The sequence below is a fragment of the Gymnodraco acuticeps genome, unplaced genomic scaffold, assembly GCF_902827175.1.
Source record: "Gymnodraco acuticeps unplaced genomic scaffold, fGymAcu1.1, whole genome shotgun sequence".
Lineage (NCBI taxonomy): Eukaryota > Metazoa > Chordata > Actinopteri > Perciformes > Bathydraconidae > Gymnodraco > Gymnodraco acuticeps.
The window spans coordinates 2,676,253-2,692,413 of record NW_022990047.1 but is presented as its reverse complement, the minus strand read 5'-3'; the positions used below and the strand labels follow the sequence as shown (position 1 = coordinate 2,692,413).

General features: G+C 38.3%; 2 protein-coding genes across 2 annotated transcripts in view; one reads left to right on the top strand and one right to left on the bottom strand.

The window, feature by feature from the left end:
* Positions 1-992: 992 nt before the first annotated feature.
* ube2na (ubiquitin-conjugating enzyme E2Na) lies at positions 993-8,504 on the bottom strand. The gene is made up of 4 exons (XM_034215649.1): positions 8,353-8,504; positions 3,086-3,332; positions 2,560-2,700; positions 993-2,225 (listed from the first exon to the last, which is right to left on the bottom strand). The coding sequence occupies exons 1-4, from the start codon at positions 8,380-8,382 to the stop codon at positions 2,179-2,181; spliced, it is 465 nt and encodes a 154-aa protein (XP_034071540.1). The 5' UTR covers positions 8,383-8,504; the 3' UTR covers positions 993-2,178.
* The window catches only part of si:ch211-219a15.3 (uncharacterized protein LOC563077 homolog), a 29,933-nt gene continuing 21,768 nt past the window's right edge, over positions 7,997-16,161 (top strand). Inside the window, exon 1 of the mRNA XM_034215646.1 lies at positions 7,997-8,158. The gene's annotated coding sequence lies outside the window, so the exon portion shown is untranslated. The remainder of the gene's footprint in view (positions 8,159-16,161) is intronic.

Genomic DNA, 16,161 nt, shown 5'->3' with positions numbered 1-16,161 from the left:
TTGTTAAATAGTGAAGTTAAAAGCATCAATCTGAATCTGGTGCACTTTGAGAGCAAAATGAAGAGATCTGGATACATCTCTCAACACCCATTTGAAACAGAACTGTAAACAGATTTACTATTTCTTTATGGATATTTTACAAATCACTCCCCTTTTAAACTTTTTTTTTTTTTTAACGTCATACTGTATAGTATTTTCATGTAAATGTTTTTTTACTTATTGGGGAAACCCCAACAAGTGTTACAACTGTCCCTGGTCTCCCCTACTTGATGGTGAGGACAGAATCATGTTTAAATAAATAGATTTAAAAAAGACAGGTAGCAAGCTGAGTTTAAACAACTTCCAATTAATTTAATGAAATACTATAAATAGCTTAATAGTTATAATTACCAGTAGTTTAAAAACACAGAAAATAAAAATGATGTCAATCAGTAATAATCGAAAAAAGGCATAATTTAATCAATGTTAAATAAGGGCATTTTAATTCATCAACCCAAGTGTGCCTTTGGTCATTGAGAAACATACTTTTTTTTTTTACTGTAATGAGCACTTTACAAGATCAAATAAGCAGCCTAAACTGTTCCGAATAGTATTAAATCTTTTTCAGTAGTAAATCAACTATAGTGACATATTTCCCTTTTTCAGAGCCTCCCATGTAGTCTAAACTAAACTATAGTGATTGGAATTTACAATATAAATCAAGTGATGTAATAAATTATAGTTTTGCTGCTTTTATTATCCTATTTTACAATATTTATGAAGAAAATTCTAATTCTAGTATACTACATTTATTTAACTATTTTTGTACTCTCATTTTTCAAACAGACCCCAAAATGTGTTTTCACGTATTGAGGATGATAAGATCTCAAGTTGAGTTGAACTATGATGGGAATAAGTGAGGACACAGAATCCACGTAGGCCTACAGTAAAAAGTAATAAAAGTGTAAAATAAAGGACATGATTGTGCACCATAAACAACTTCACCCAGGCAACCATTTATTAATCAACAGATTTTATTTACAGAAAATAAAAGGTATACAGATGGACTGTTTCATAGCATTCTGAGAGCAGGAAAACACTTCCTTCCCAGATTGATAGAAAGAATGAATTTACAAACAGTAAAATTAAATACAGACTTTTAAGGCCAAAAAACAGTCAAAACAATTGAGTGAAAGCCTTCATGATGTTTTGGAGTTTGATCCCGTAATAGCCCAGCATCTCCTCACCCACCAACCACACCCTGTCCACCACCAGGTCATCAAACAACTAACAGCTCAAATGTAACCGCCGCTTTGTGAAATAAATGCAAAGTAAACCACTGAGTCTTACAGCATTAAACTGAGAGGGCATACAGAGAGAAAGCAGAGTACTTAGTATGGCAATAGTAAGAAAGATTCACATATAAAAGACTTGATATGGTAATAAAACATATGTGCTAAAACTAAGGAAAGATCCACAATGTCCTCTCCGCCCTCCTCACTCTCCCTCGCCATCAACAAGCCTACAGTTTACATTGAGAGTGGTTGAAACAGTTAATGTGACAGTAGCAGGCTCAGTTTGGGTTTTAGTCATAACATTTTGTTTCCAATGCAGCCAAATGTGAAGAAGCACGGCAAACGATAGATTATGTGTCCAGTTGGGCCATCTACACAGCACACAACTCTGGATGGCCTCCAGCTGAGGGTCAACATACAGTGGGCTAGTTAGCTGCTTGGAAAAAAAGCAGCAACACAAGGAAATAAAGTTAAAATAAATGTTAAGATTATACAATGTTAACCACATCTAGTCAATCTCCGCCCATTCCACTACTCCAGGGCCCCCAAAACCCACCCCCCACACATACACCCTTTCCCCCCCTCAACATGCTTGTCAGAGCAGCAGTTGGCGAAAGCTTTCTAAAGTCAATGGACAAAGAAAGCCAGGTGAGTAGATCTCAGCTCATGCATTTGAACAGTAGTAAGTACGGACAAAGACGAGTAATTTCATTACTAGTATGCATTTAAATCACCAATTGTCAGCAGGAGTTTTTTTCCTTTACAATATATTCACGTTTATTTTATAATATATATATATATGTTTATATATATTTAAGACTGTGTCCTTTAAATGTAATTGAAGTAGGAGGAGGCAGAACATGAGGAGTTGTGTTCACACTTGATTTCCACTTGTAGGGCTGCTCTACACCTCGTTTCTGCTTCCAGCATAAAGTCTGGTCCATGACTTGGCTGGAAAGAGTAAGAAAACAAAAACAATATGAATGACGTTCATTTTACCAAAGTGGTTTGTTCAAAGCCTGCATTAAGACACATTTACAAAATCCCTCATCCCTCCAAATTAAACAAAATGATCACAAAATGTAATTATATATTTGTAAACAATACATTGGGGGAGATCAACCAGGTTGCCTCATTCCTGCTTGCAAATTCAATTTTAGAATTTATGGTTGCCATTACTGAAATAACCAGCAATGACCTCAGGTAACAAATATGGTTCATTACTCAATGTTAGAACAATGTATTTAAAACCCTTTGTTGAACATAGCCAGATGAGAGCCCTCACCTGTTTCTATGGCTTCAACTTCATTGGACTTCCACTTCTCTGCAACGTCATTTGCGAGGGGATCATCAGGGTTGGGTGCACTTAGTAATGCCTGGATTGATAGCAGCACTGTGCGAATCTGCAGAGCCGGTGACCATTTATCTGAAAAATAAAATAACAGGGATTAATAAAAGTCTAATTGAGGCCAGGAAAAGCAGAGGGATGATCTTTTTTTGAAAGCTGCAGGAGTGAAGAGACGGTGCAGTAGTATTGGCGAAAAGCTTCAGTCAGGGGTCACAAGTGTAACATAAGAGGCCCTTGATCTTTTGAGCAAGATAAAATTGGCAAATCCCTCACTTCATTCACAGGGGAACATCAGAGGACAGAGAACGTACAGCGCTGTTTCTACAGTAACAAGCCTGACTCAACAGAAAGAACAGGGGAAAATAAACACTTTCTGTCAGTTGAAAACCTGCCCTTTATGCACAATGTAAACCACACACAGCTAGCCAAGCATAAACTGTTACATCACAGAGTGTTGACTTACCTTTCAAAATGTCTAGACAGATTCTCCCCAACTTGTCAACATTGGGGTGATATATTTTGGTCATGAAGCGTACTTTAGGAGCTGCCATGGGATATTCTTCTGGTAAAAAGAGCTCCAGTTTAAAAACGCCCCCCTCAAAAGGTGAGTCCTGAGGTCCACAGATGACCACATGAAAGTAGCGGGCGTTGCCTTCATCTGGCTCGGCCCGGATGCCTGGGACAGGCTCTGCAATCAGGCGTTGAGTTTCCTGGCACAGAAAGAGACAGGAAGACATTAACCTAAATAATATTTATCAGTAACATAAAGTGATTTAACCTTGCACTGCAAAACGCATAGTTATCACCACAATACTGCTAAATATTGTAGCGAAGAATGCAACTCCTAGCGTGAAAGTAGGGTAGGTGCACAAAGAAACGAAACTGGAAATAAAACCTTGATAGTTGTTAGATTTTTAAAAGAGATGCAGCACAAAGCATCTGTCACACCGTACACATTAGGGCTGCACGATATCGAAAAAAACTGACATTGTGATTTTAGTCACGGACGTCTGGATCTTAAGTTATCAGAGCAACAAGCTGAGCAAGCTCGGTTAGCAGCGCCGAACTGCCCTGGAGAATCACATGAAACTACTTTATTCAGTGTTTTTACCTTTAATCACCGGGTCCGTTTGCTTTGGAGATTTGATTGGTGGTTTGCTGTGCATGCAGAGCCTGCATGTCACTCACTCAAGTACCCCTGACATGAGAGCCGCGCAAGTTTTCCTTTTGTAGCAAGCAGCAAAATAATTGTAACATGACGTGTTTGAGTTAATTTGCCTACTTAATATCGCAAGTCCTAAAAAAAAAAATCGCACTTCCACGCGATGTGAATATCGCACATATGCGCATATCACGATTATCGTCACGACACGATATATCGTGCAGCCCTAGTACACATTTAGAAGTAGCATTTCAAGCGCATCTCCTTCAGTGAGTGCTGACACTTCATAATTTAATAAGTAATACATTATTTCTGCTAAAAATACAACTGTGGCTTGTAACATCTAGGAATGTCTCATGTAGCATTACAGATAACTGCACTGTTGGAAACTGGTTTTATTTTATGCAAACCAGCTCAACCGGGATCACTCATTATGACACATTCTGCGAATCCCGTGCCGATGGCATCATGGCGCTAAATCAAACTCTGAGCAGAAACAATGACTCAGCCCCTCTCCCCAGGAAACCACAGGCATAGACACTTTATGCAGTAACCTGTAGGAGTACTAGTCATTCATTTCAAAGTACAACAATGATACTCTAGAATAGGGCTGTGCGATTATGGCAAAAATCATAATCACGATTATTTGGGTCAATAATTGATATCACGATTATTTTGACGATTATTCATTGACCATTTATTGAACTTTAAAACAAATAATATTTTACCAATAAACAAGATCAACAAATATGTTGGAGCACACTTCCAAAACCATACTAAACATATATTATTAATATGATAAATACAAATAAATTAGACCAAAATAAATTAAATCCAATATGTTGCAGTGCACTGTCACAACCTACTGAAAACTCCTTAACATATAGCCAACATTTTGGTAAAACATATTCCACATATTCCACTCAGTTAAACGTTGAAGGCTGGCCAACCGTCATGGTCCAGAAGTAACAGGAAATAAATATTGAACTACAATTTAAGACCAAATAAAAATGTTTAGGCCACCATGGCAAATGCTGGTAGGACTGCTCATGTCATCTCTTAAAGATTTTTTGCAAGAAACACCAGCCTGTTTACATGGTCTGGTTTCAGAGATGAGCGCAGGCAGGTGACAATATTGCCACCTGTACTGAAGACCCTCAGCCACGCCCTGACACATGGGGTGACGCCGGCCAATCACAAAGCTTTGATGCGTTCAAGTGCATTATTCTGGCACAGGAAGATTATGTTACAGGACATTAACGATAAAACAGAATATTGTTGTTCTATTTTTAGACACATCTTGCGATCGACTGGTTGGGCACCCCTGGGCTAGACCATAGGTCCGTTGTGGTCGCAAAGTAGTCAGCTGAAGCCACATCTCTCTCAACTTCCCCACGGCATTTGTCATATAGTGCAGGCAGCGCAGACCTGCTGAAATAATACCGAGACGGCATCGCGTAACGCTTGTCCAACGTGTTGACAAGTTGCTTAAAGCCCTGGTTGCTAACAGTGCTAACTGGGCACATATCTTTAGCGATGTGGAATGTAATGGCAAAGTACTTGCAAATAGTGGAAATAGTTTTACCCTTCTTTTTAACGAGTTGCTGCTCTTGTTCTGACATCTTCGCTCGCGCTGAACACTCACAACACATGTCACTCCCACGTGGCCGAGTGGGCTTTTAGGGAGGGGCGAAAGCGCACCCAGCAAAATAATCGTATTCTGTCAATTATGCTGTTTTCATAATCGTCGCAAGCCATAATCGTAATCGCGATTAAAATACGATTAATTGCACAGCCCTACTCTAGAAGACTATCCCCTTTTTGTTTTTTCTTTCTTGTTTACTTTGCCAAATACAGGGCCTGTGAAGCCATCTGAGATAATACACTTTGATTTAGGGCTCTAAACATTTTCTCTCCATTTTCATATATTGTCAAACTCTCGTGATGATTAAGTCTGACTTTGCTCTGTCTTAGCAGAATAGGCAGCATTTGCAATTGCTGGATAAGGAATTTTTCCTGAAGGATACTCCAGCATTAATTCAGTCTGCATTTGCAGAACAGCCAACATTAGCACTTTCTTGAGCTGCAATTGGCCAAAGTATGGTTTCTCTCAGAACTAATGAATAACAATATGCTGAAAGTGTATTGCCAACAACTACCTTCCCCAGAATTAGGTGAATCCTCCTTAGGATTTTTAATTACATATAGGTAAAACCTGTTGATTAAAATTATTTATTCAAAATTATTATTCTTCTGCCAACTGAGAGTTGCAAACAAGTTGTGAGTCACCATTATTCTCTAACCAGACATGACAATAGATGGCAGGTGGAAGGTTTACTCTTGCCTGCTTGGCTTTTATCCTGTAACACAGGGGGGAGGGTGACGTTGCCTGCAGTAGAGGCAAAATGCTGAATCTCTGTGCACTCTGTAACTGTCTTCTAGAGGTGACACTGTCTCAGCCACCGCTCCACAGTCGGCCATTACTTTAATTTCCAACAACCACTGTAGCAAAGATCCTCAGTGTCAGCCATGTGACTAACAGAAGAACACACCTCTAGAGTGAAAGAGGAGCAGGTATCTGATATCTGTTGTGGTAGGCATGAGGCAGCATGAGTGACACGCCTGATGGATGCATTCGACAACAGCAACGTATTAAAAGTGCAAAGGAATAGGACATCATGGCAGTGGTGTGCAGCTACTATATATAGGCTATGAACTATTTAGATTGCTTGATTTGAGCTACTGTTTTATGGTCTCCATTCTCCAAACTGTTTTCTAAATGTACATTCACAATCTTAAAACCTATAATCCCCCTGTTCTGTTCATGCCTGAAATCAACAGAACAATAAATAAATAACATCCATGCATGAGAAAACAGCATGAAGTAAAGCATGCCAACAGCCGGCACTCTTGTTTTTGCCGTTCCTTTCCCGAATGCAACTGGGAGTGAGATTCCTGAAATGTTTCAGATAACCCACAGACAAAACCATGCAGTGAAAACACAGACGAGAGGGGCTCCCAGTCCCAGTCACACGCTCCGAGGGCTCAAGGGCTCCATCCGCTAAGTACTGTTCCCAAAACGTCCACCTTTTCCCACCAACACCAGTCTGTGACCTTCTGACTCACCCACCTGTGCAGCCTGATCTCAAACATCATTCATGTCCCTGTTACGGCTGGGCGATATAGCATATAGCATAGCATATTTGACCATATTGCATGTTTTCTGGTAATAAAATGAATAAATCCTCAGTGTGGTAAAATATATTTTTTGTATACTTATACCTAAAGTATATACTTGACTAGTGTTAAGTATTGAGCATTTGTTAAGTATTTAACAACTAATTATTTAAATAAATTAAATAACTAGTGCAAAAAGAACACAAACATTTCAAGGGAAAGTAAAAGGATTTTAAATATAAAAAAAAGAAGAAGGTGTAGCTATGTTTACTGACAATGTATGTATACATGATGCATAACATAGACGTTATAACATTACCCCAATAGTTAGAGAGGAATCATTAGGTGTTGGCACGCAGGAGTAGAACAATAAAGATGATAAAATGGGTGAATGACTACATTTATTTGAATCGACTTTTTTACTTACACATTTTTTTTTAAATGTGTATTATTAGGGTAAAGGAGCATACATTTTAGAGAAGCTTGTATCCTGAAGGTTCAACATTTGAGTCCAGTGTGTTAATTGCAATTAACTCATTGGTAATGTAAAGTAAATAAAAACATCACCATTCACTATCTTGAAAAGATATTCCTTCAAATTATTTCACATCATATTTTCTGAGAAATTTGAGTTATGATGCGATTGCTTTTTTTTTTATTAGGCTAGTAATTGAGTTGTATCTTTAGAAACCTATGCTGAGCAGCTCGTTTTGGATGCTGCCACATGGAGTCAGGGGCCTAAGCCTGCAGTGGAAGTGATTTCTCTTCAAGTATCAAACGTTTCATCTATAATACTTTGTTATGTGAATACTCACTAAGGATGGGAAACCGCATTTATGTATAAAACATGGTACATACTTAGGAACTTCACTTAATGAAAAGGCTAAACTATGCAAAAAAACAAACAAAAAAAAGATTATAAAAGGCGATTATCCCTGCCGAGCTAAATTCATGTATGAAAAATATGACACAGAGATCATCAGGCTACCAGGGTCGCTTTAGCTTGTTCCTGTCGTTTTATTATCATTCACTCACAAACAAAGCTACGTTGCTAGCACTGTTAGCATTGTTAGCCAGTTATTCAGTCAGCACCACGATCTGAGCAAGGGCTATTAGAGAACACTGTTGTGCCTGAGAACTACATTTGGAAGATATGGTCCCGACACAGACCACATCCATGCGCCGTTTACACAAAAGGTTGGTGTATTTTTAACCCCAAAGTGTTTCGCTATCTGGGCACAGGAATGAAACGGAAGTTGCTTTAGCGTGCTAGGTGCTAACGTTAGCAAACAAAACTGTGAACCAGCACCGGGAGTTCAGACAGTGTATGTAGAGTTTCCACCCTGACAGAAAATGGACCTTTGCTGCTGTTTAAAGTGTGTAATAGTTACCTTAAGGATCCTGCGGGGCAGTCCTGCCATCTTGTCTTAAATGCGGGTTTTCAGCTCTCAGTCCTCTGTCGCTGGCATTGACAGCAAACACACGTCTTCCGGGTTCTCTGCGTCATGGCAGGGCATGATGGAGCAACGCAGCAGTTAATGTGATGAATGTATTCAGAGGTGGGAGAAGTACTCAGATCCTGTATTTAAGTAAAACTATAAGTACCAGAGTGTATGAATACTCTGCTACAAGTAAGAATCATGCATTGCAAATTTTACTTTAAAAAAGTACAAGAGTATTAGCTTCAATATATACTTAAAGTACCAAAAGTATAAGTACTTATTATGCAGATATAGGCCCATTTCAGAATAATATAAATATGTTTTGATTATAATTATTGATGCATTAACATGTTTATTAAAGCTGGTAAAGGTGCATCTAGTTTTAATTACTTTGTATACTGCAGGATAGCTTGTGAATGTTACTCCAGGTGTAGTGTTGATTATATTTCACATTATTAATCAAAATCTGCAAAGTAACTAAAGGTATTAAAATAAATGTAGTGGAGTAAAACCTCTGAATTGTGGTGGAGTAGAAGTACAAATAAGCAAAACACGTTAATAATCAAGTCTCTCAAAATTGTACTTAGGAACCCCAGGTCAAAAAGTAGTATACTTTAGTTTATTAGAAATATAATTTAAGTATACAAAAGTGTATACAAGTATACTTTTACTTGTTGTGCTTAATTGAAAGTATGTTTAAAATGTACTTTTAAAAAGCGTAATTCAAAATAGATGTCATTTAGTTCAATTTCAATGTACTAAAAATAAATGTACTATTTCTGAAATACTTAAAGTGGTATTTCAGTGTGCTTATTAAAAGTGTACTTGAATCTAAGTGTATCGTGAATTGCAAGTAAGTACACTTTCGCTACTACGTACTAAATTAGCCAATACTTAGTGGTCATTAAGTATACTGATCGAAAGTACAATTATTTTGTAATACCCTAAGCATGCTTTATTAACGTGTACATTAATTTCACTTCATTAGAAGTGTATTTAAGTACTCTTATAAAAAGTGCACTTTAATATACGTTTTTCTTCATTTGTACTTCATTGTACTTTTAAAAAGTACATTAACTTGCAAATACCTAAAGTGGTACATTAGTCTACTTTTAAAAAGTTAAATATTTGCAAGTCCTTTGTAATACACTATTAGTATACTTTATTTAAGTAGACTTTAATTTCACTTCATTAGAAGTGTACATAAGTATACTTACAAACAGTGCACTTTAATGTTAGTTCATTTTAAACTGTACTTCAGTGTACTTTGTTTGTTAGTGTTTATTTTATTATACTTGTGAATAGTGTACTTTGTTTACACCTCTGGGAAGTGTATAGGTCTGGTCGTCTGGACTATTACCATCATGTATTAATGCACAAAGACTTACTTGACAGAAGGCACTTGATGTTTGTCAGGGTCAGAACAGGTTCCTAAAACACATTGGTAATGTACAGTGGCGTTTTTATATGTACAAAAGTGGTGGGGCACAAACAACTTAGATGTCTATAAGCTTCTGCAGTGAGGTTCATGGCTGGTGAGGCACTGGCACTGACTCTTCAGGTTTACAAATATTATATTTTGACCTAAATCAAAATATTATATTATTTTCAAAAGCTTTTTTTGTCTGATGCTTCAATTAATTTTAAACAGACAGTTCAACAAAAGGATACCCAAAAAATGTAATTTTATCATTTAAATATTGAATTGTTCTCTCTTAGTAAAATCCCATTTTCAATAAAATTGCAGTCTTACCTTGACATGAAGATGAAGTCCATTTGCCTATCCTTCTGGACAAAAATCTCTATTACTTTTTTGTAAAAGTCCTCCTTATGTTCTTGTAGTTTCAAAAGTCTATCATAAATTTAATCTAATCAATAGATTTATGATTCGAAAATTATAAAAGTAGGGTAGACATGTGGATATTATCCGGCTGAACAAAACGTACATTTATCTAACAGGTTTGTTTCCCACAGACCTTATTTGGAGCTATTTTCTAAAATCCTATGGAGAAATCTCATTGCTTTTTTGTCGAGGGAAGCCATGCGCAGCTTACTTCCGGGTTTTAGGACGCGTCACTGCAGCTCTCTCGTCTCCTTTTCACACACCACACTTTTCGCGGCACACGTACTTACAGCCAATCAGCTCTGAATGATGTGAGATGACGTATGGTGGGGATGGCAGCTCAATGCCCCTATGGTCATTATTTTTTTGCCACACACATTAAATAGGAAAACATTCTGAGCATTCGCAATGTAGTTTTTACAGTCACCATTGACTTAGACAGTGAGAGGGAGGGGCATGATCAGGTTTTGTCCCACATGGCTCTAAACAGCTCAATAGGCACACACTGTAGACACTAATTAGAAGAACACAGACTAAAACAGCAGAACATCAAAATGACAGAATTCATTGTGCAGAGAATTAGAAATTAGTACTCTTATTTTCCCATTATAGGCTCATTATTTAATCTCATTCGTTATCCGGTGAATTACATCAAGCTTATAGTCTGAATGAGTTCTTGAGGCTTCCTTGATGTCCAGTCAAATCAGTCTTGTTCAATGTTGTTTGGTAGAGGGATAATCTTCTCCCTTAACTTAATCATGACACATTTGCATGTCAATGAGTCTGGATGTATGGCATACACATTGTTGCACTCAGACACTTCATACATAAAGCTTGATGCAATATGACAACCCAGTCTCACGGCATTTCGTGTTCACCAACACGATTTTTAATCTATTTGTAGAGGAAACTTCTGTGTAGCTATGCAGTGGGAGTCACCGACTCAGGAAGGAGACACGGTAGGAGCAGTAGCTTTGATGTCAAACACTGATGGTTTATTTGGAGTTAACGGCCGGAGGATTCACATCACAAGTCCAAGAGCCAGAGGTTCTGACTTCACGGTAGAGTTGCCACGTCAATTCTGGAGAGACTCTCTCTTGCCAGCCCATTTAACTGGTTCCACAGAGAGTCATCAACATGTTTTGATAAGATAGCTTTAGATAGTTTGGGCACACTAAGTTACCAGCTTCCGCCACTTATGGCCTTGCATATGTCATGCCCTGGAGTCCTCTGACAACAGAGAAGGAAGTGTCCCAGTGTACCCACAATACAGACCATCTGTGACCCAGTATTGACCGGTCACAGAATGGGAACAATAACATTATTGGCTGAAGCAGCCTGTGTCCTTAAAGGAGGTAAACAGACATCAAGGTTTGTCCTGTATGTCACATCTTGGCGTCTATGATAATTATTTCCATAACAGTCCTCTCTTTTTATCATTTATGATAACCTAAACACATTAGTCTAATACTAATTTGGTCAATAATTAACTCAATAAACTTAACTCAATTAACTCCAGATTCGAGTGTGGTCTCACCTTACATTAATTACATCACAAAGTAGAATAAGATTGAAACATTCAATCACAATGATTGATACAGCCAATCATAATAGGAAAAATCATCTCATCAGTGTTTGATCATCTTTCGTCAAAAGCATAATAATGAACACACATAAAACACAGGTGCACAATGGCTAAATATTTGTTTTAAACTAATATCTTTTATCATTTACCATTAGTTAATTTCATTCATCAAACTATAAAATCAAAACCAGCTTGCCGCTTTAAAGATTTACTTCAAGGCAATCACTAGTCAAAAGCATGTTAAAACTCAGGATCGTAAGAGATCCAGCTAAAAATTCACAGTTAGAGTATAGAATTCACAATGGTGATTTGATCAATCTGTAATCTGCAAAAGTGCAGTGTCCTCAATTTTAGGATTACTTTTACGTTTACTTAAATACGCTTTAGTCAAGAGTAAGGCACTTAGTGAAATCAATACATTCATTTTAGTCAAGTACATTGTTCAAAATCTGAAAAGGAAAAGTTAGGCAAATATTCAAAGACTTTTGTAAAAACCTGGAAAGGAAGGATTAAACATTCTTAAAACTTGAATTATTACATTTGTAAATGCTACCACTGATCTGTACCAAATTAAGTCTATCAATTATTCCTATTAGCCATACTTACCTGAGCATCTACTTATGGTACTTGGAAAGGATTCTTCTGTGTTTATCTAATGTTGAGAATATCAATTTCTTTAAATTATACTTCTCTAATTTGAGGATCAAATATGCTACATAATTGTTATATGAAATATTATAAATATTTGTTTTGGGCCAAAACTGAAATTAATCCACTACTTGAAACATCATGGATAATACATTAAAGCAGGGGTGGGGAACCTCCGGCCTCCGGGCCGTATACGGCCCGCGAGACAATTTGGTACGGCCCTCGAGTTTAACGTGTCATCACCATAGACCAGTGACAGTGACAACCACCAACTGGCGGCCCGCCAGACATTCTCATCCGGCCCGCACGACGGGGGTGACTGCGGCGTGGTTACTGCGTTCGCAGTAACCACTGTGTGCAGTACCGGAGTCCAACAGAGAGGCAGCAGCTGCGGGACAGTAGACTGCGTACTGCGAAACCTTCCCTGCCTTGAAGAAGAAGTGATCCTTCGTTGTGAAGAGTCTGGTTTGTGCGCTCCGCACCACCGCAGTAGGTCCGCTGCGACAGAGTCCAACAGAGAGGCAGGAGCTGCGGGACAGTAGCCTAGAAGCAGGGTTGGGTTGTAACTGAATACATGTAACGGCGTTACGTAATCAGAATACAAAAATCAAGTAGGCTAACTGTATTCAGCTGGCGTTACATTTGAAAAACGAGTAATCTGATTACAGTTACTTTCGTAAACCTGAAGTGAATACATTTTGGAATACTTATTGGAATTATTGGTGGAAAAATGTCCTCACAAAATGTAATATTCATTACCGGCAGAGCTGTGTGCACACTGCACGGCGCTGCAGCATGTCTGTGAGCGAGAGAGAGATGCAGCGTGTCTGTGAGGCCCCGCCCCCGCACGCAGATGAGAGAGAGAGATCTCTTTTAAAATATATTGAAAGTTAGAAATGGAGATGGTTAGATAAAATGTGCAAGATAACGTTTATGTAGAATTTCTTTATTGTCGAAATGATGACATTTCATAACGGGATCAAATCAAAGTGAATGGCCTGCTGCTGTTGAATGCCTGGGGCAAGTGACTGGAAAAAGTTTTAAAAGTTATAACATTGTTTCAGATAATAAATAATAATGATAATTCATTCTATTTAGGGGCGCCTTTCAAAGCACCCAAGGACACCTTACAATTCATAACCTATTCTAAGGAAAGGTTTTAAGACAGTACAAAGAATGCAGTCCGGGTGATGTTTTTTATGTGGGGTGCAGATGAGAGGGAGCTGTCCAGAATGACACCAAGATGTTGTGTTTGAGTTATTGATAACCCATTAAAACAGTAAAATACGTGTCTCCTGTTCACCAAAATATACCCATTTGTTATGGAAAGAAAAATAAAGTATTCCAAAAGTATTCTAAAAGTAATCTGAATACGTTAAAGTAGACCCGATTCCAACGTTTAAGACACGTAACTGTATTCTGATTACTTTCAGAGCCATGTATTCAGTATTTAGTAACTGATTACAGAACACTCAATACCCCCCCCCCCCCCCCCCCCCGGTCTACAACTTCAAAATTCTGGACTATATAAAAATCGCTGGCCCGCGATAGTGTCTATTGGATACATTTTGGCCCTTGGACAAATGTAGTTGGTGATCCCTGCGCATAGACTGTATATATAAAGGTCATCACGTGGTATATGTCTCGACTGACAGGGATGCAGTTCTGACGGAGAGCACCAGAACGCCGCTCCAGCACTTCAGAAATTGCAGTAGCCATAAGGAGCCGTACACATGCCGCAGTTTTTGCGTGGCTGTGTCTTTAGTTGAAAGCCCAGTCGCGATCTGTTCATCTGTCATACTGATCATACAGTCAATAACTTTGTTGTTATTAGCATCTGGTTAGCTAGCTATGCTAACGAATATAAGAAGCTTTTTCTACAACCAGTGAGGTAAAGGCACATCTTTATATGATCATTATAGTTATAAAAAAATAAGAGAATAAAGTAAACAGGTACAAAATACTATATGACAGTAAAAAAAAGTTGTTATTAATAAAGAAGAATACAGTTTAAAAGGAGAGTGATTTGTAAAATATTCATAAAGAAAAGTAAATCTGCTTCCAGTTCTGTTTCATATGGGTGTTGAGAGATGTTTTGTTTTGGTGGTCACGCCACACCGTGCATGCATACACGAGTCATGGTGAGATATCTGGGTTAAGAGGTTGCTTTTTCTTTGCACAGAATGAAATGAATGGGCTGTGATTTTAGTTATTTTAAGCAGAGGTCACTAATTTGTACGGCCCTCTGAGGATATTGTAAAAATTTAAATGGCCCTTGAGAGGAAAAAGGTTCCCCACCCGTGCATTAAAGAGTAGTGTTGTTAAGCCTGATTGCTGGACGATTAAGGATATTAACATTATCTGTTATAATAGTAGAAAATATCTTATGATTCAATACTTTATAATCTGAATTAATTTTGTTTAGTGCGAAAGTGTAATCTGATCCGGCAAAAATATATTAATCACCACTATTCAACACATGTCTGGTCATTGGAAATATAAAGACAGTCATTAATTGTACATATGTAAACATCCAAGATATAAAATCAATTCAAAGTTCATCTTTGTACGAGAGCTGTAAAAACGTGTCCTTCAGTCTTTCTGACTCGTTCTCCTCCTCTCTTTATGACAAAGAGTGTCTGGTGTGTGTAAAGGCATCCTGATACTGTAGATTAGCACTGAGGTGCTGATTGGCTCAAACTCTTCCTCAGAGCGCCATATTTAAACCCCCCAATTGCTCTGCTTTTGTGTGGCTCATTCAGTGAGCACTGTAGTTGATCCCCCCAGTGAAACGGAGGCTCATCCGCCTGCATTCCTTCTGCTATCTGCTTGAGAGCAGTGCCAGACAAAACTGCGTATTCCAAGTGGCGCATCCAGGTCTCCCCCCGTGATGGGAGAGGTTAGGAAGACATCTGATCCTCCAAGAAACAAGGAACCTTGTAGCCTCTGAAGTCCTCGCTCGTCCCGCAGGGTTGTCTGCCTGAGCCCACCGAGCAGAATGGTGAAGAAGCATCCCCTCTCCTCAGATAGTTGAAGATTAGAATCCTCTCATCTCGAACGACCTCGTGCCTCCTTGCCCGTGGCTGGGGGTGCCCTCTGCAGCCGGAGAGTGTGACCCTCTCTCTCTGACCCTTGGCCTTCAGAGCTGTCCTAGTTATTGGGGTAACACTTGATAGGGATGTTTTCCTGAGTGCCGACAACTCAAGTAATGGATTAGCACATTATCATTTAAATACAAAAATAGGATAGGCCCCTCAGAATTATTTGGGAGCCTTCCTGACACATGCACATGCATACATGTAAGGTTTGTGTTAGTCATTTAACATGCAAGAATCATATACTCATCAGTCCAAAGCAGAGAAATGTTATTTTAAGTTAAAGGTGAGCTAGTCCCTGTGGATATCACCCCTTCTCAATGATTCTAAATGTTATATTAACTCACCATTTACCGTTTGATAAAAGATTAGTTTATCAGAAATATTTTCCTCTTCCATAAAACAGGTTTGAGAAATAAATGTTCCAATATAAAATCAATTACTCAATATAATTGACTCCTCCCTCCCTTTTCTTACATGTCACATATGAAATAATAACTTAGGAGTCTATTTAAGCATGGTGTAATCTATTACTTGAGAAGACTCAGTATCACCTGTGTGCAGCTTACAAAAAAACAATTGTGAGA